This window comes from Puma concolor, chromosome D2, assembly GCF_028749965.1.
Source record: "Puma concolor isolate L17-30 chromosome D2, mPumCon1.1.hap2, whole genome shotgun sequence".
Lineage (NCBI taxonomy): Eukaryota > Metazoa > Chordata > Mammalia > Carnivora > Felidae > Puma > Puma concolor.
In genome coordinates this window covers 62,529,338-62,550,524 of record NC_141677.1, presented here as the reverse complement: position 1 = coordinate 62,550,524, position 21,187 = coordinate 62,529,338, and the positions used below count along the sequence as shown (strand labels likewise).

The 21,187-nt window shown below is 37.0% G+C and overlaps 1 protein-coding gene and 1 pseudogene across 2 annotated transcripts in view; both read left to right on the top strand.

Moving 5' to 3' along the window:
- Window positions 1–21,187, top strand: part of PCGF6 (polycomb group ring finger 6) — a 35,239-nt gene that overhangs the window by 885 nt on the left and 13,167 nt on the right. For both annotated transcript variants that reach the window (XM_086680768.1, XM_025917994.2), the window contains exons 2-8: window positions 664–763; window positions 854–950; window positions 1,767–1,822; window positions 1,923–1,982; window positions 2,877–2,985; window positions 7,940–7,967; window positions 16,161–16,259. In XM_086680768.1, coding sequence (XP_086536894.1) covers window positions 664–763; window positions 854–950; window positions 1,767–1,822; window positions 1,923–1,982; window positions 2,877–2,985; window positions 7,940–7,967; window positions 16,161–16,259 — 549 coding nt within the window. The remainder of the gene's footprint in view (window positions 1–663; window positions 764–853; window positions 951–1,766; window positions 1,823–1,922; window positions 1,983–2,876; window positions 2,986–7,939; window positions 7,968–16,160; window positions 16,260–21,187) is intronic.
- Window positions 2,986–7,723, top strand: LOC147576137 (small ribosomal subunit protein eS12 pseudogene; annotated as a pseudogene).

Sequence of the window (21,187 nt, the reverse complement as noted above, 5' to 3'; positions counted from 1 at the left end):
TGCCCAGGCATGTGGCGCGGACTGGGCTTGTTTCCCCGCCCGACCCCCTGTCGACTCTTTGTGAGGTTCCTGCCGCTCACTTAGGCTCTCGGGGTCCGACTCGATCTTTCTGTAAATCATTATTAAATTATGCCAGGCGGGTGGGCGCGTAGGGTGCAGTGCTTCTCTTTCCAGGAACTTGCAAGTCGGACGAGAAACAGTCCATTTCTTCTACAGGGTGTTGAGAGGATGGCACACTCTTCCCTATCCAGTCAATCTCTAATTGAAAAGGATGGTTGTTTTTGTTTTTTGTTTTGTTTTGTTTGTTTAATGTGGTAGGGCATACTTCATCAAGTTGGATAATACACCTAGCCAGTCAGAATTGACCTATTAAACGTAAACACCTGTATCTGGAAAGTTTGACCGTTTTGTAAGTATTTCATAAAGTAAGATACTCCTCATCTGGCGGTATGCAGTATATCCAGGAGAATAAGGTCTTTTTGAAACATTGGTTTATATTGTGTTATTGTAACTTTCAGAAGGATTTTGAAGGGTTGGAGGTACTGTAATATTGTGGTGTTGCAAAGTAAGTTACATTGTTCATAATGATATGTGGGGATTATGGCTTAAGAATTTGAGAAGGCAAGGGTTTGTACTTTAAAACTACTTCCATTGCATTTGCAGCGCCTGATTAATCTCTCAGAACTGACCCCGTACATCTTGTGTTCCATTTGCAAAGGTTACTTGATAGATGCAACTACCATTACAGAATGTCTTCATACATGTAAGTATATAGTTCACATTTTGAAATGATACATTCAATTTTTGAAATGTCTCCAAAGCATCCTAATTTAAACATTTTATTTTTCAACAGTTTGTAAAAGCTGCATTGTAAGACATTTTTACTATAGCAACAGATGTCCAAAATGCAACATAGTAGTACATCAGACACAACCTCTTTATAACATAAGGTAAGAAAAATATATAAGTAAAATTTATATTTTAAATATACTTTGTTTAATGAAAACTTCTAGTTGTGTAGTTGGGAATGAATTCTTGACCTGTTTCAAAAAGGCAACTACATATTCTCTGAAGAAATATATCTAACACACTTACTGTGTGCCAGGCACTGTGATACCTTCTGGGGACCAAAAATAAATAAATAAAATAAATAAATAAATAAATAAGCACAGGCCTCTCTTTCTGAGGGTTTTAATTCCATCAGTCAAGTTCCTGTGGCTAGTTTAGGTTTGTCATTTGGGGATAGTTAGAATTCTGCTTTTTAAAAATGATGCCTGAAACAACTGGCCTCTTTAGAAAAACCGGTGTGTCCTAGGTCATTGTGGCTTTTTCAGATTTTCAGTTCATACTATGTTTCCTAAGTGAAGAAAAATATTAAAAGTGGATTGGTTTTCATTTGTTCAGCAAATACTATTACGTTTTTACTATCTTTCTAGAAGAATGGTTTGCAGATGATGCACAGAAGTTCAAAATCCAGTTTCCGCACTCAAGCTCATATTCTTATCAGGAGAATAAGAGAGTCCACATGGAACAATTTAGCAAACCATTCAATAGTCTGTGATTACTTATGATTACATATAATTAATGACTTGAGGTTCTCTCAGTTGAGAACTGGTGCTACCTATAAAAGTAACTCACCTCTGAAAAAGGAGATACCCACTCCCAAGAGAAAGCAGTTATTTACAAAGAGCATCAGTTATTCTCACTCTGTACCAAAATGCATTTTGCTGAATTCTGAGGTATTCTCCATCCTTTCCTTTTATTAGGTTGGACCGACAGTTACAAGACATAGTGTACAAATTAGTGATCAATCTAGAGGAAAGTAAGTTTATTTTATTACATGGTTGTGAACCCCAGAATCTCTGCTGACTCTCCTAGTTACATTTTAAGTGTAATTTAGTCTGTGTTTTATCATTTTTTAGGAGAAAAAAAGCAAATGCATGATTTCTATAAAGAAAGAGGTCTAGAAGTACCTAAACCTGGTAAGTTTGGGTGTATACCATAATGTATTTATAGATTAAAGACCACTAACTTAACGAAATTTATTCCCTTTGAAATTATTTTTGGTGATAGCTTGTTTTCTTATGATCAAAGAGCGAGAAAGATGATGAAAGTAATGATGTGTAATTCAATTTAATTAATTATAAAAATTAAGGAGTACAGGCTCTGGAGCTAGATGGTCTGAGATTGATCCTAGCCCTGCCACTTTCTGTGTGACTCTGACAAATTACTTCAATGTCTCAGACTCCTCATCTATAAAGTAGGGATAATCATAGTACTTCCTAAAATTGTTGTGAGGATACATTGAGTAATACAAAGCACTTAAAACAGTGCCTGGAACATAGTAACTGTTCAGTTTTTGTGATGATGGTGATGTGATAGCTTAGAAATTAGATAAATTTGTGTTTAAGTCCTGGTTCTTCCACGTACTATATATTGCCTAATCTCACTTGAACAGTAATCTCCGTTTTTTTTACAGTTTTAAGTAAAAAAAAAAAAAAAAAAAAAAGCAGTATACCTATGTCATGGGATCATGATTAGGGTTAAATGAGAATCTGCACGTGCAGTGCTCAGCATGACCCCTGAGCCCTTGCACACAATAGTGCTTGTTAAGGATTATCTACAACCGTTGTGTTATGAGCCCTCTCTGTGGCCCTGATAAACCAACCCTGTATACCTGCCTTCCGTTGTGGAGTGGTCCCCACGCGCAATTTCACTGGCTTTGACAGATTATTTAATGTTATTAAAGGGAGATTGAGTGCATTATCATCTTTTAAATAGTCAACATAGTTATAATATCTGTGTAATATTTTTCAAAGATCTCAATTCATGAAATTTTTATTCTAACCCAACTTTTTTGTTTGGCTTTTAAATAGCTGTTCCACAGCCAGTCCCTTCGAGCAAAGGAAGATCTAAGAAAGTCTTAGAATCAGTGTTTCGTATCCCACCTGAACTTGATATGTCTTTACTACTAGAGTTCATTGGGTGAGTACCCTTAATCTCTCTACCTCTTAACCTTAAAATAAAGAATTTGTTAAGTCCAACAGTTATGAAATTCATCCTTAACGTAGGTAAAATCAAATTTTTGTGATATCCTTTTAAAAATTAATCATGAAATATTTAAGACTTAGAAAAAGGTCTAAAGAATAGCACTACACCACTTCTGTCACCATCATCAGGCTTAAGAAATACCACACGCTCGTATGGCACAAACCCTTCGGCCACCCCTTCCTGCTCATCCCTCTTTTCTTAGAGGTTAATAACCAGTCTCCTAAAAGTAATGATTGCGATTCCCATGGTTTCTTAAAATATGTTTATCACACGTATTTATCCTTAAGCAATGATGTAGAATTGCTTTTGCCCATTTAAAAACTTTAAATGGTATCACTGTGTTTTCCAACTTGTTTTATTCACTCAGCATTGTGTGATTCATCCATGAGGAAATGTGTAATTCTAGTTGATTCATTTTCACCATTGCCTGGTATTTCCTTAAAATAAATATACCGTAATTTTTCTTGTACAGTTGAACTTATAGCTTGTTTCCAGTTTGTTTGTTTTTTTTTTTTGCTGTTATAAATAATGTTGCTTTAAACATTTTTGTATGTATCTCTTTGTGTATATGTGAGATAGTTCTCTAAGAGTATAGATTTGCTGAGTTTTAGGATATATTTGTTTTCAACTTTACTTGGTTTTGCCAAATTGTTTTCTGAAGTAGTTGGATATCTTTCCAATTGATATAAATTGCTTCCTTCAAACTTTATACGTAGCATATGGTATATTCTATTACATTGCAACATTGTTAAATACAGTATCATCAGAGTTGGCATGTATCAAACTGCAGTTTTCAAAATTCTTACATAGTTTGCAGAATAAACTAACATGCTTTTTTTAGAAAATCTAGATTTTCCATTTTGTGTCGCTGATGACTATTTTACTTTTCAGTAACTTTCTCCTTATAATTCTAGATTGCCTGTATCATCTATTTAGTATCTAGCGTGTGCTATGTTGTGTTTACCTCTTTATGTGGTCAGTCACCCTGTTCTCGGCTGATATTAAGGACACCTAAGGGGCGAGAACACAAAGCCCATGTAGTAGTGGTTGATAACAAAATAATCCCTTTGGAGGAATGAACAGAAACTGTGTAATACCAAACTTTAAACAAGCAATTTCTGATAATAAAGAATGTGTTCCAATCTAAAAAGGACCTGGTTACATAATGGTATATAGCACACGAGTATGTGCTAATGTAACAGCATATATGCTTAAATGGAACAATCAACAAAATAAGAGAATACATCTCAAGCGCCCACGTATGGTTTTTTTTTAAAGAGCATGTTGGGAAATATGTATATATACATTTCTCTTTTACATGCACAGATCATTCCTGAAAGGACATATAAAAAAAATGTTAATGTGTTAATGGCAGTTGCCTCTAGAAAAGGGCAACTGAAGTCTGTGAGTCTACAGTAGGGAAAAAGTCTTTTCGTTGTGTTTGAATTTTTACTATGTAACCTGATTTTTTGGAAGTCTGTTTAATTAAAATTTGAAAGCTGAAAGGAGTTTATATTTCTAAAAAATATTTTGGGGAAATGTAAAGTTTTCTACTGGTACACAGTAAGAACTGATGATCAATTTTTTATACATTTTTTGAAAAGTGGCAGGGAGGTAAAGATGGCAAATAAGTGATGGGTATGCCGCCATTACCTCTGTCTCTGCCCGCAGCAGAAATCCATAATAAGTCATGGCAGGCTTTCCTGATGAGTGAGGATTGACCACAGTACTCAGGGCAGTCATTAACACTTACCAAATTTGTTTCATTAGTAAATTTTCCCTGCTGTAGAATAAAGAGCCCTCATGCTCTTTCCCTGCCATGGGGAGTCCCAGGGAGGCAGAGGCTCTGTTGCACTCAAGCTTCGCTCCACCGGTAACCCACCACCATGGCTGAGGAAGGCATTGCTGCTGGAGGTGCAACGGATGTCAATACTGCTTTACGAGAGGTGCTGAAGACTGCCCTCTCCCGCGATGGGCTGGCGTGTGGAATTCGCCAAGCGCCAAGCCCATCTTTGTGTGCTTGCATCCAAGTGTGATGAACCTATATACGTCAAGTTGATGGATGCCCCTTGTGCTGAATACCAAATCAACCTAATTAAGGTTGATGACAACAAGAAACTAGGGGAATGGGTGGGCCTATGTAAAACTGACAGAGAGGGAAAACCCCATCAAGTGGTTGGTTGCAACTGTTTGGTGGTTAAGGACTGTGGCAAAGAGTCTCAGGCCAAGGATGTCATTGAGAAATACTTCAAACGCAAGAAATGAACAAATAAAAGACTTGGTTCTTGTTCTAAAAGAAGAAGAAGAAGAAGAAGAAGAAGAAGAAGAAGAAGAAGAAGAAGAAGAAGAAGAAAAGAGCCCTTGCTTGGAATAAGGGAGGATCTAGGTTTAAATCCTAGCTTTTCTGTTATCTAGTTTTGTAAACATTAACAAATTGCTTTTTGTTTATTCACAAGATGTTAAGGTCCAGCTACATACCAGCACAGCACTCTGCTAGTGGTTGAGAATATGGGTTTGAAGAAGTCAGCCATGGCCTTTGCCCTCACAGAACTTCTAGTCTCAGAGCTTCAGCTTCTCTATCTGTGAAAAGAAAGAATTGAGCCTTTTGTGTTGATGATTATGATGAGTAGTCTGACTCATAATATAGCCCTTTATCCATTTTCAACTGGTTGAGGGGAAAAAAGCTTTCAGAGTGGCAAGGAGTCTTTTTGAAAGAAAGCTTCCAGAAGCAGAGAGTCCTTTTGAAGTCACCAGTCCCCAGAGTTCACTACATGGAAAAGCTTTTATGTTCTCACAGAAGTCAGGCTACTGAGGGTAACGCATAGGTAGCTCTCTCATGGCAGGACAAGCGGCAGATGAGTTTTAACCTGATGCAAGTACAAAAGCAAATTTGGTCCATCTGTTGACCCCACTTGAGTTGGAGGAGCAAAAAAAACCGAGGTAGGTTCATCTCGTGGGCAGTGACTTTTCAACCCTTGGAATATGAAGCTAGGTCCCCCCCTAAATTGGGTATGCGTGTTTTGTGATATTTAGATAGTCTTGTACTTATTGTTTCTGTTCTTCAGTTTGTGTGTAAAGTAGAAGATTATAAAAAGAAATAACCTCAGGCAGGCAGTATAGTGTATATAGAAACCATAGACTTTGAAAAGTCTCAGTAACTAACGGTATATAACCTTTGGGATGTAGCTGAATTCTCATCAGTTTCTGTTTTTCTAAACTGGGGATCATAATAGCATCTAACAGGAGTGTTTTAAGTATCAATTTATGGTATTCCTACCATGTCTAAACTATTAGCAATGTATGAATATTGAAATAATGCAGGGTCATTCGAAAATAAAGGTTAAAGTACTCTGTGGTCCTGTAATATGTACATCTGCCTAGTGAATAAAATGGACTCACATGAGATAAGTATGATACAGCCAAAATTTAATGCAGTCTTCAGCTCAGTAACACTTAGTCGACCAGGGAATTGCTATCCAACTGTATGCTGTATTAATCCAACTAGTGTATTATGTTGAGCTCTGGGCACTACATTTTAAGAGAGAGTTTGGTAAAATGAGGTGTAACCAGAATAGCAAAAAGTTAGAAAACCATGTCATATATGGTAAGGGAAGGAACAAAAATAGTCTGAAAAAGAACAATCCTAAGCCCCTTAAATTAATTTCAGATCTTTAGAGGGTTATCATATAAAAAGAAAAGTTGGATCTAGTTCACAAGAGTACCAAAAGACAAAATTAGGACTAGTAGGTGTAAGTTACAGGGAGAAACATGTTTGATTCAGTGCGAGCAAGCCATTTCTAACCAAGTTGCCCACAAATGGAATGAACTAACTTGTCAGTTGAGAAGTTCTCTCTTTAGGTGCTTAAGCAGAAGCCAGATGACTGTACATCATGGATTCTATAGAAATAATTCTTGTAACAAGTAGGATATTTTATTTTACAACTCTAAGTTTATATTATATATTTTAGGTTTACATTACATTCATATATATATATATAAAACATTTATATTAACATACTATGTGCTTATAACGTAGCTTTTATGTTATCTTTTAATATATTTCTTTATTATATTTGTATTATAAGAATATTTTGTAGATGATGCAATTGTGGTCTGGCCTACTCTTCACAACACTGTAGGAAAGAATGTGGGTTCTGATGCTAGGTACACATGAGTTGGAAGCTTTATCACTTAGTAGCTCTGTGACCTTAAGTTATTAAACCTCTCTGAGGCTAATTTTCCTTATCTGTAGAAGGGAGATACTAATACCCGATATGCAGGGCTATTATGAGGACTAAATGAAAAGCATGCATCTTCTATGAAGACCTCATACAATGCCTGTGCATAGTAGATGATCAACAAAAGTTAGAGCCTGTTGTCTCCTCATGACATAAATGTAATGGACTTAAGAAGTCCCTTTGCACTTCTAGGTGAAGAGCAAACAGCAAATCTTGCCCATTATGCTATAAGCAAACTAACAGGAAATCTAGTAGCCTTCTTGTAAGAAATCTATCTTGTAAAGGTTACTGTAAAAACAAATTTATTATGATAGGAAAAAAAGAAGTCTTACTTTAAATTGGAAAATGTTAAAAAAAAAATAAATTGGAAAATGTTAGAATGTAACATGCGGGGGAAACCTAAATATTAAAGATATAGTCTTCACTCCTGGAAGTATACAAAGTAGTGTAAAATAGCGGAGAAAACTGCCTTTACCTTCCAGTAGGTGGCAGACGTGACAACCACATTTCTTTATTTCATAAAAGGGTAGGTGGTGGCCTTTTAAGATTAAATTGATGTTCCTCGAGTATTTATATCCATGTTATTTTTCTGTGTTTTATGATTTAACGTATAGTTTAAAATGTTGATTAATTTTGCTTTCATTTTTCAGTGCTAATGAAGGCACGGGACATTTTAAGGTATTTTATTTTCATTTACTTCACAGGAAGACCCTGTAGTACACAATTTGGGAGTCAGATTAGCAATCATGGAGATTGCTTTCAATTCCAGTAGTGTTTTGTGAATAAAAGTGGTAGAAATACGAAGTACGTTCAGTAATGCTGTCATAATAAGTTTATGAGAAAAGAGTTAATACGTAAGGATTTGTTATTAATACAGGACAGTGGTCTAAGGAAATAGAAGTGAGATATTTCTAAAACTCTAAAACCAAATACTAGGATAATTTGGTGATTTAAAAAAATGTTTCAAAGCATTTTTTGCATAGTTGGCATTCGGTTAAATATGAGCTTAAATTTTTAGTTGCACATAACATTTTGGGCTCAAGGTAACCTGCCCTAACTTGTAACTTCATTTACTGAATTTTTAGAAGTAAGAATGAACTCCTTTGTAACATACGTAAGTTCAGAGTTGTCTTAAAGGCTCTATTAGCACAGTTCCCATTGTACACAGTGTTGCTCCTATAGGATGAGTCATTCAGGAAAAGCTAACTTTTTTTTTTTTTTTGAAAGGGTAACTTTTTAAAAAGGGTTAAATCGGGCCTTATACTTACTTGGGATTGTAAATATATAAGGAAATAGCTTTGATCTGTTTGGATTTTTAGTGACTTTGTCAAAGTCTGTAGTAACGCTTGGGTGGATTATATCTGGTTTGGTATACTGTTTTGTGAATACAGTTGCTGAGAGACATGAACTACAGCATAGGAATAGGTGGATACCTCTGTGGATGAAGTATATTATAGATGTTTCCTAGAGATCAGAGTGATGGAGGGGATGCAGTGTTAAGTTTGGTAACTTTGAATTTATTCTAAGTTGTAAAAAATCAAATTTATGGCAATTAACTTTAGGAAGTTCTTTCATAGTAGTGTGGTAGGTGGGAAAGTGGCATATAAGTTTCTGTATGGGTCAAGTATAGTGTCCTATGCTCCTAGAGTTTGCTAAAGATATTTGTCCAATCATCTGTAGTAGCCAGACACCCAAGAGAGTGTAAAAACTTCATGAAGAAAGAACTAGAAATTAATTAGCCTGTTGCTTCCACAAAAGCATATGGACCTAGAATATTTAAGTAGTTCCAATCCTAACACATTAGAAAAACATGACAATACCACCTGTAAAGTATTCTTGCCAAAACAAACAAATGTTATGCTGATCACACTCCTAGATTTAATTACTAATTTACAAGAAATCCAGGGATGTTAAATGACACCGTAGGAATATAATAAGCCAAATCTAGACAATGGAAACAATTCTGTTCAGAATAAAAGGGAGAGGTGAAGAGGGAACATATAGATAGGATGATTAATTAAAAGAGACTCAAGGGATGTAACTAACTACAATGTATGGAGTTTATTTGGATTTGATTTGAAAAATGAACTGTAAAAAATTTATGAAAAAATAGCCCCAAATTGGAAACACCCCAAATATCCATCAATTGATGAATGAATAAACACAGTATGATATATCCATACAACAGAGTATTATTTGGCAATAAAAAGGAATCGAGTACTGATACATGCTACAACATGGATGAAGTTTTAAAATATGTTAAATGAAAGAAGCCAGGCACATATGTATGATTCCATTTGTGTGAAATGTCTAGAGCAGAGAAATTCATAGTAACAGTATTATAGATTGGTGGTCGCCGTAGTCTCAGGGCAAAGGGAGAAACTGGGAGTGATTTCTAATTGGTGTGGGGTTTCTTTTTGGATGATGAAGATGTTCTGAAATTAGATAGTGGTGATGAGTTGCACAATTCTACCAATAAACTAAAAACCATGGAATTGTATACTTTAAAATGGTGAATTTAATGATATATGAATTATATATCAATAAAGCTGTAAAACTTTTAAAAAGTAAGCCAAGATCTGATGGAAACTTTGAATAGAATTATTGTTCATAATATATTTAGGGTATGTATTTTGAGAGTATAAAAAATGTATCGATAAAAATACATGCATAAATTGGAATTTTAGTTTGAGTCCATATTTGGTTTAAATTTTTTTCATGAAATCTGTGTTTTATTATTTTCTCTTTAATGGTAGCCCTAAAAAGAGTAAAATCATTTCCTGCTGGGTGAGAAAATTGAGACAATGGGTGAAATTTGAACATATACTAGATATTTTTTTATATCAAGGGATTTTACAGTATGATAATGGTATTATGTGTTTTTAAAGAGCTCTTACCTTTTAGGGATACATACTGAAGTATTTACAAATGAAATAATACATCTGGGGTTTGCTTCAAAACTAATGGGGGCAGGAAGTAGTTGCAGTAGGAAATGAGTGGGGTATATTTAAAACAAAATTGGCCTTGAGTTGGTAAAGCTAAGTGATGGTATATAGGAGTTTGATGATACTATTCTCTTATAGTTTTGAGGCATTAAATTTTCAGTTTTAATTGATGATACAGATGTTAATTTATAGGTTTGATGCCTATGAGAGGTGATGATGAATCTGTTGGTTCATATCTTTGAGTTTAAATAAATATGTCTGAGCGGGTTGTTAAACTCTTTACCATGTAGACCTGTAGCATGAAAGTCATAAAGCCTATTTGCTATATTCAATTTCAAAGTGTTTCACAAGGCAGTAATATAGTCCCAATAATTTTTCCCAGGAGTCATTTTTTTTAACTTTTAATTATGAAAAATTTTAAACATAGTGAAAAGTAGAACCTCCCTGTCACCCAGCTTTACCAGTTAACTAATGGCCAATTTAATCTGTACCTCTGTCCACTTCCCTGTTATACTGAAACAAATCCCCAGCATTTTGCCACTTCATCTGTAAATATTTTAGTATTTAAAAAAAATTTTTTTTATTACTTATTTTTGAGAGAGAGAGAGACCGAGCCCAAGCAGGGAAAGGGGCAGAGAGAGAGAGAGGGAGACACAAAATCCAAAGCAGCCTCCAGGCTCTGAGCTGTCAGCACAGAGCCCAATGCGGGGCCTGAACCCATGAGCTGTGAGATCATGACCTGAATCAAAGTTGTACACTTAACATATTTCAGTATTCTTGAAAGAAGAGTCTCTTTTTTTTAATGACCATGTATCATACCAAAAAAAAAAAAAAAAAAGTTACAAAAGCGTCATTGTCATGAAAGATAAAAATAAAGTGGCAGAGCTATTCTTTATTAAAGATTACAGAAACATAACAAAATGCAATGTGTGATCCTTCACTGATATAAGAACAATTTACAATGGGTATTAGACAATTTATAAAAGAATTTGGACTATTTAGATAATTGTGTTGTATTAATGTTAAATTCCTGAATATTATATATGTTTCATGATAATTATATTGTAGTTATACAGGAGAGTCCCTTTATTCTGAGAAAATAATTGCTCATATGTTTAGGAGTAAAATATCTCAGTGTATGTACATAAATCATGTGGTCCAATAAAAAATTAACATGCACATATACATACATGCATATAGATTAGAAGAGTTAAAGCAAATGCCGCAATATATATCAACAGTTTGTAAATTAGGTGAAAGCTATCTGGGTCTTCATAGTACTATCTTAAAACTTTGTATGTTAGTCATTTTACAAAAGGTTGGGGGTGGTGAATGAGATAAATTAACAATATTTTTAAGCTTGTTTATTTATTTTGAGACAGAGAAAAAGCAGCGGAGGGGCAGAGAGAGAAGAAGAGAGAGAGAGAATCCCAAGCAGGCTCCACTCTGTCAGCACAGAGCCTGATGCATTGCTTGATTTCACGATCTGTGAGATCATGACTTGAACCGAAATCATGTCAGATGCTTAACTGACTGAGCTCCCCAGGTGCCTCCAAAAAACAGTTTCTTACTGTGAAGTATCTATTCATTGTTCAAATTTTTCATTGTGTCAATTACAGTGGGTGTTTTTCTCTCTCGCTCTCTTTTTTTTTTGTTGGTATATTTTTTCTTTTTTCTTTTTTTTTTAATTTTTTTCAACGTTTTTATTTATTTTTGGGACAGAGAGAGACAGAGCATGAACGGGGGAGGGGCAGAGAGAGAGGGAGACACAGAATCGGAAACAGGCTCCAGGCTCTGAGCCATCAGCCCAGAGCCTGACGCGGGGCTCGAACTCATGGACCGCGAGATCGTGACCTGGCTGAAGCCGGACGCTTAACCGACTGTGCCACCCAGGCGCCCCAAGTTGGTATATTTTAAGACAGAGTGTGTGTGAGTGGGGAAGAGGCAGAGAGAGATGGAGAGAGAATCCCAAGCAGGCTCTGCACTGTCAGCACAGAGCCCATTGTGGGGCTAGAACCCCACATGTGGGATCATGACCTGAGCTGAAACCAAGAGCTGGTCGCTTAACCAACTGAGCCACCTAGGCACCCCACTTTTTTTTTTTTTTAAACACTTTAAGTCAGGATCCAGATGAAATTCACACATTGTGATTGGATATGAATGTCTTCAAATCTTTAGGTTTTCCATTTCTTTTTTTTTTTGCAGTTGTTGATGACAACGAGTCATTTGTCCTGTAGTTTTCTATAGATTGGGTTTTGATGTATCACTGTGGTATAATTTGGCATGTTCTTCTGTCTTCTATCTTTCCCATAAACTGATAGTTAAGTTCAGAGTGTTGATCATACAGGTTTGATTTGAAGGGATCAAGAATACGTCATAGGTGGTGTTTCTGTCTATCTAGAAGCACATAATATCTGGTTGTCTGGATCTCTTTATGTTAGCAACCATTGGAGCTCAGTGTCTAAGCCCATTAGCTTAATAAGGTTTGGAAAATGATGCTATCATTCCTCTTTTTTTAAGATTTTAATTTAAAATAATCTCTGCATCCAATGTGGGACTCAAACTCACAACCTCAAGATCCAGAGTCACATGCTCCACTGACTAAACCAGTGAGGCCCCCCTGCCCCCACTTCTTTTACTAGTTAAAATACCTTTATAAAGAGAAACTTCCTTTCCTCTATTTGGTTAGCCAGTGGAATCGTTTTTTATAGGAAAGGCAAGATAAATGCTTGATTCTTTCCCTTTACTTACCAAGCTGAGAGTAATGAGTTGGTTCATGAGCGTACTCCAGTCTTGACCAAATCAAATAGGTTTTCTTGTTTTTGTTTTTACTTTAGTGTGAACTCCTAAATTTAAACATATTTGTGATTTAAACCTATTTTATTTATTACCTTTATTGATGTTCCAATTGTCCTATCATAGGTATCATAGTCTGTAATACTTTCTTGCTATCTGATATGACAAGATGTTCTGTGTTCAACTTGTACATCTCTTGTCCCCCAGACATGGAATTAGTCCTTTCTCCAAGGTGTCCTAGTTCCTTTTGGTGATTTTTTTTTTTTTCCTTAATGTTTGTTTATTTTTGAGAGAAGGAGAGGGAGACTGAATATCCAAAGCAGGCTCTGTGCTGACAGCAGAGAGCCCAATGTGGGGCTCAAACCCACAAATTGCAAGATCATGACCTGAGCTGAAGTCAGACGCTTAACCAACTGAGCCACCCAGGTGTCACCCCTTTTGGTGGTTTTTAAAAAATCAATCTGGCTACTGGGGGGTTCACCTACCTATTGGGTACATAACAGTTTCTAGGCCTTTTCAGTTGACAGAAATAGGGATTTTTTTCAAGGTAAAGTGTAATTATGAGTTGGTATCAAAGAGGTATAAATCTGGATTTTTTTTTTCCTATTTACAGATGGTAGGAGACCATGAGGTGTAGCAGAAAAGATAAGAGTTGACTATGTAGGTGAGAACTGTTCTAGAGCTTTAAGCAAAACAACAAAAACAAAAAACCCAAATTGTCTTCTAAAAAACTGAATGTGAATTATATGGAGGAAAAGTCCAGTTAACTTGTGAACCTGGGGCATGAGGACTAAGTCAGCCACATGAGAACCCTGGCTTTGAAAGCCAAGACACGTTTTTTTCTCTTTCAGGTGTTGGCAGATCTCATAATTCTGTTCTAGGTGATCTAAAAAGTACAGTATTGGGTCATCTGGGTGGGTGGCTCAGGCAGTTAAGCCGTCTGACTTCAGCTTGGTCATGATCTCACAGTTGGTGAGCTCAAGCCCCACATCAGGCTCTCTGCTATTATCACAGAGCCTGCTTTCAATTCTCTGTCTCTCTGTCTCTCTCTCTCTCTCTCTCTCTCTCTCTCTCTCCCTCCCTCTGATGCTCGCTTCTCTCTCAAAAATAAACATTTTTTAAAAAGTTAAAAAGTAATAGTATTTATAACTTTAGCTAAGTTGGATTAATTTTAACAAACGCCTGGGGTGAGGTGTTCACTAAGAATTTAGAAATGAGAGAAATTGGACTGTCCTCTGCTGGTATACCTGAGGTAAGCCCAGGGAATTAACCTTCAGAAATGCTCTCTAGTTCAGCTGAGCATCTGACTTTTGATTTCCGCTCAGGTCATGATCCCAGGGTTGTGGGATCAAGCCCTGTGTCCAGCTCCATGCTGAGTTGTGGAGCATGCTTAAGATTCTCTCTCCCTCTGTCCATCTACCCCACTCATTTGCTCTTTCTCTAAAAAAAAAAAAAAAAAAAAAAAAAAAAAAACACTGGTTGCCAGACAGGCATAGCTAGATAATTCAGAATAGCAGCTTCTCAAGGTCCTTGATAGGATTCTTATGCTAACCAGTGCCACCTACAATGAGATATTTTCTTGGGGACTCCACCTGGGGCACGGCTGTACCTCCTTAGACTGCTTTAGCTTTGTGAGATGATTCCTGTACTTACAATAAAAGAGCGTGAAACTTTGCCATTTTTGTCTAGATTGTATCAGTATCCCATAACCATGGGATGAGGGTCTCTTATATAGACTTTCTTATGTAAGAGTCAAGTTCTTTTACATAAAGAGTGAAATGATCACAACACACCAGTAGTAAATATGTGCCAGGAATTATTAATAGTTATTTACATACATTAACTCACCTTCCTCTTGATAAAATCTGTGAGGTGTAGTAGGTGCTATTATTATCTCTTTTACAAATGGGGACAGAAAGGTTCATCATCTTGCCCAAAGGCTTAGGGCTAGACAATGGCAGAACCAGGGTTTAAACCCAGGGGGTCTGTTTCTGGAGTATCTGTGCTTAACACCTATGCTGTCTGCTGCACTGTGGTAATAAGGGGTAGTGTTACTATAAGGGAATATCTTAAGGAACCAAACTACAGATAAGAAGGCTGAGTGCTGTTATTTGAGACAAACGTGCACCTAACCTATTGTTCATGTATTCCTAAAAGGTACCCTTTTAGTTTTGATTACCTCAGCTTTTCCTTTGTGTTAGAGAGTAATATCCTTAAAACTGCCTTGGAGATGGAGTGCCTGGCTAAGTGTTAGCTTTTCCTTTAAGACCCTGTGGCGTCTCCCCTATCACCTTAGACCATCGGATCAGATTCCAGCCACATATGTCTAGATGTCAGTCTTTTTATTTTCCTCTCAAAAAAGAAAACCGTTTATTTTGGAAAATGTCACACTTACACAGAAATAGACAGAACGGTAAAATGAATGCCCATGTACACGCTCAGCTTCAGTAATTATAAACTCACGGCCAATCTCGTTTCATCTATGTCTTCACCACTTCTCACAATTTTAAAGCAAATCTGAGACATTTTTATCAGTAAATAATCAGATTTGCTTCTAAGAGATAAGGACTTTTTACAAACAGAATAGGAATACTACAGTTTTGAAAACTAATAGTAATTCCTTAATCAAATATCCACATGCTACTTAAATTTCCAGAATTATCTCATGAAAATTATTGTATAGGTTTGTTTAAATCAGGACCCAAATGCGATCCATACATTGTAATTGGTTGACATATCTCTTACTTATATTGTTCACATCTTTTCAGTCTAGACGTTCCTTCTCCATCTTGTTCTTTTTTTCCCTTGCAGTTTTTTTGTTGAGGATGCTAGATTGTTTTAGACATAATTTAGTCTTAGATATTCTCTCTCTGTCAATACATTTTACTCTAAGTTTTATTTTTGATGAGGTATTAAACCAGTAAGCTTTTCTATTAAAAAAAATTATTGACATACTTTTCAGAGGGGAAGCTAAGCAAAAATTCCTTTTTTCTTCTTTGTTAGGTAAATGAGCTCAAATTTCATAGTAATTTTTTTCATAAATCTGTTGGACATCTTATAAAATTTGCTTTATGATTTATACATTATATGTATTCATTCTGAAAATATTTATTTATGTTTATTTTTGTAGCCCTTGGAAAAGAAGTTTGTCCGAGTTTCTGGAGAAGCAACTATTGGGCATGTAGAAAAATTCCTCAGAAGAAAAATGGGTCTTGATCCAGCTTGTCAGGTAGAGTATATGTGTGTAAAAGGACAGATGAAGCTGTGAGATTACCTTTAGTATACTGAAGAAATGCTAAAAAGGATTGCATGCTGTGGCTTTTATGACATGTAGATAATGTAAATGCTAATTAAATATTGGGACACAGTGATTCCAGCCCCACTTGAATCACATTTGACCAACTGTCTGCTTCTCACTGGCATTGGTGACTGACTACCTGTCAGTGTCAGAGAAGAGCTGAGGATACGAGCCTCGGTTCCCCAAGGCTGTCTCTTTGATAGTGCAGAAGGTTGTTTATCACCCATCCTCTTCTCTTCAGAGGACATCCTTGTGTTTGTGACAAGCTAGGTCCAAGACACCTAGAAAAGTGAGATAGCTGTCTAATAGAGACCCTATTGGTTTTTTGAGCATTAGGAAAGATCTCCCATTCTAGCCATGTAATATGTTCTTGTTATAAGGTAGAAACTCGAACCTCATGTATTGTTGAACATAAAGTCTAAATAGAATGTGGGTCACTGACAACGCACATCTATATAGTTTTGCTCTTTCATTACTTAAATTTTAAAGAGGATTTTGTTCTCCATCATGTGTAAAATTTGAAGAAATAATTTTTATTTAAAACACTATTTGCTATTAAGTTAACAGATATTTCTCATGGCAACTGAAAACTGGAAATAACTTACCTGGCCACCTTGTAGCCACAGCTTACCTGAGGTTATTGCTAGTCTTCTGGTAACTAACTAGATGGGGCGCCTGGGTGGCTCATTCGGTTAAGTGTCCAACTTCGGCCCAGGTCGTGATCTCGCAGCGTGAGTTCGAGCCTAGAGTTGGGCTGTGTGCTGGCAGCTCCGAGCCTGGAGCCTGTTTCAGATTCTGTGTCTCCCTCTTTCTCTGCCCCTCCCCCGCTCACATTCTGTCTCTGTCTCTCTCTTTGTCTCAAAAATAAATATTAAAAAAAAAAAAAAAAGGTAACTTATTAGAGACCCCTGGACAAAGAATTGTAAGTGATCCAGTAACAGTCTATTATTTCTGAAAGCAGAATTCAGAAGAGTGGCACCTGATTATATAAAGTAAGACATGCCACCCAAGAGGGCTTTCTGTAGGGTATAGATTACTTCCTCTGTGGCTAGATACCGATCAGAACAGAATTACCATTTATAAGTTTCATATTTGGTGTTTTAAGAAATGTGGTTGCCAAATTGGTTTGGCTGTGTAAAAATGTAGGTTTTTTTCTTTCATATCATAGAATTCAAGGCTTTCAGCATTTTGAAATAAAATTTTATATATATACGTATATATACGTTTATTTTTGAGAGAGAGAGAGAGAGAGAGAGAGACTGCAAGTGGGGGAAGGTCAGAGAGAGGAGGACAGAGGATCCAAAGCAGGCTTTGTGTTGACAGCAGTGAGCCTGATGTGGAGCTCGAATTCATGAACTACAAGATCATGATCTGAGCTGAAGTCAGATGCTCAACCAACTGAGCCACCCCGGCGCCCCTGAAATAAAATTATTTAAAATTTGTCTTCAACATTTAACTTTCTGTCAGTTCTTGGCTTTCTCGGTAAATATTTCTTTCCTATTCAGGGACTATATAGGTGGTAACACTTATAAATTACTATTTCACCAAAATGTTGAAATGATGGAACAGAGAACTATCAAATATGCAGATTGTGACTAAAATTGTTTAGACCTTCTAAATCCAAGAGAGAGTAAACAAGAGTTACTTCTAATACGAACAGAACATTGAGCTAGTTAACCATTAATCAAAATAAAATGCTTGGTGAACCCAGTTACTTGAGCCTGCTATGCTGATCTTCTTTAAACCAGTTATTCCCAAGTAGGAAATGTGTGCTCTGTTTATAGGTATGTGGCCTTCACTTAGGGTTATTTCTAGCAGGAATGAATGATTACTACAGGACTGTTAAGTAATAAACTACCTTTAAAGTTATTTGTGGCATACCAAAATAAAAAAGGAAGACAATTCTGAAAGATTAAAAAAATACAGATCATGTATTCTTACAAGAGATTTAAGTTAATTCAAAATCAGAAATCAGTAATTGTCTGGATAGATTCCATCACATAGAAATCCGAGTGCCTCTGGATTACTGTGGTTGAGTCAATGGTATATTGAACTCATGTCTTCTTTTATTTTGTCTTATAGCTACTCTTGTGTTCCTTCGTACACTGTTTGATCGTCAGATCTTATTTTTGTTTTATGAAACGAGACTTAGAAAATAAACATCACAGGGGCGCCTGGGTGGCGCAGTCGGTTAAGCGTCCGGCTTCAGCCAGGTCACGATCTCGCGGTCCGTGAGTTCGAGCCCCGTGTCAGGCTCTGGGCTGATGGCTCGGAGCCTGGAGCCTGTTTCCGATTCTGTGACTCCCTCTCTCTCTGCCCCTCCCCCGTTCATGCTCTGTCTCTCTCTGTCCCAAAAATAAATAAACGTTGAAAAAAAAAAAAAAGAAAAGAAAAGAAACATCACATTGATCACTAAAAATTCTTTATGTAGAATAAGTGATGTTAGATTTTATTGTTAATCCTACCATAATTAATTCCATCTTAAAAGATAGGTTATTATTTATTTAGGATATGAACTTAACCTTACTATTAAATTGTTTCCAAATCAATTTTTAAACAGACTCTAATGCATCATATGGTATGTCCCTACCATTTATTTATTACCTATTGATGCTAAATTGAGCATCTATGTACTTGGCCTTAAGAGTACAAAGATGAGAGAGAAAATTTATGCCACCAAGGGACTTGGTTGTAGGGAAGATATACAAGAAAACAACTGAATGACAATAGGATATGGTGAGTGTGACAAGAGTGCAAGAGTGAATGATTTAACTCTGGAGGAGTCAAAGAATGGACTTGAAGAATGTATAGGAATTTGCCAGACGAAGAAAAAAGACTTTCTGTCAAAGAAGAGCATGTGTGAACAAGTATGCTACTAGCTCATTCAGTGAAAAATCCTATCTTGGAATCTGTAGTGTGATCTTGCTTGTAAAAAAAAAAAGGGGGGGGTGGTTTGGGGCCCCTCGGTGGCTCAGTCGGTTAAGTGTCCAACTTCAGCTCAGGTCATGATCTTACGGTTCATGAATTCAAGCCCCACGTTGGTCTCTGTGCTGACAGCTCAGAGCCTGGAGCCTGCTTTCGATTCTGTGTCTCTGTCTCTCTCCGCCCCTCCCCTGCTTGCACACTGTCTCTCTCTCTCTCTGTCTCAAAAATAAACGTTGAAAATTTTTTTATATGGGTTTAAAAAAAAAAAAGATACAGGTTTTTCCTGCCTTCTTAGACTACCCTCACAGTCTGATTTCTGCTCTGAGGTTAGAAATATTACAGTTAACCTTTCTGCCTGAGACCTAGCTACTCCAGAGGTAGAAAGATTATACAGGAAAAGAGTTAATAAAGCAAACCTGAGGTTGCTCTCTTTAGAAGGGACTGCTTCTACAGTTGGCCCTTGCCTACCTAGCATTTTGGCTTGCAGAAAGTTCCCAGTAAGGGTGTTTCACCATGCCTACACCATACAATGGATCTGTGATGAATACCTGCTTTCCTTCTGGGAGTCTGGAGCTTAGTACTTGTTACAGGCAGAGAATGCCATCATGAACAGCCCTCAGTAAAAACCCTGTACTCTGAACTTCAAATGGGCTTCCCTGGGCAGAAACATTGCACAAGTGGGCTGCATTTCCAGTGCTAGGAAAAGGAGTACTCTGGGTGTATCTTCTTCTGAACCGAGAGGGGAACCATAGGAAGCCTGTGTGTGGATTTGTCCAGACTCCACCTACATCTTTTTCCCTTGCTGATCTGGCCACATATCCTTGCTGTGTTGCTGAGTCCGTGAGTCCATCTACAAACTACCAAATATGTGGGTCATGTTTGTGGGAACCCAGAGATGTGACTCTGTTTGAATGAAGTAATTTATGAAATATTTACAGTCAGGTAACTTTTAAAAATCAGTATTGTAAAATCAGAAGCAATTTAAATGTTTATCAGGGAAATGGATTTATAGATTATGACATATTCAGGGGCACCTGGATGGCTCAGTTGATTGTCCAACTCTTGATTCCAGTACAGGTCATGATCCCAGGGTCATGGGATCGAGGTCCGCCTTGGGCTCCATGCGGAGCATGGAGCCTGTTTAAGATTCTCTCTTTCCCCTACTTGTGCTCTTTCTAAAATAAAAAATAAATATAAAAAGTTATGACATACTTATATAGTGGAACACAATATTAGAGGTAACCTTGTACTTCAGAGATGTCTATGCTATATTAAGGTTTTTTGGGGTTTAAAAAATTTTTTTTAATATTTACTTATTTTTGACAGGGAGAGAGACAAAGCATGAGCGGGAGAGGGGCAGAGACAGAGGGAGACACAGAATAGGAAGCAGGCGCCAGGCTCTGAGCTGTCAGCACAGAGCCTGACACAGGGCTCGAACTCACAGACTGTGAGATCATGACCTGAGTCAAAGACAGACGCTCAACCGACTGAGCCACCCAGGCACCCCTAAGGCTTTTTGTTTTTTAAATAAGTTGTAGAACAGTTTATGTGGCTTGATCCCATTTTTTATTTTTTGTTAATTTTTTTAATGTTTGTTTTTGAGAGAGAACGCAAGCAAGGGAGGAGCAGGGGGAGAGGGAGACAGAATCCAAAGTAGGCTCCATGCTCCAAGCTGTCTGCACAGAGCCTGATGCAGGGCTCGAACCCATGAGCTGTGAGATCATGACCTGAGCCAAAGTTGGACACTTAACCGACTGAGCTACGCAGGCTCTCTCATGATCCCATGTTTAAAAAACAAAACAAAAATCCCACATGTGCGCATAGCATCTAGGGCCATCCACATCAAACTGTTAGTAACTGGCCAACTTCTGGGGGTTAAGATTAAGTTGAAAAGAAAAATACAGTAACCAGACCATAAATGTATACCATGGGGA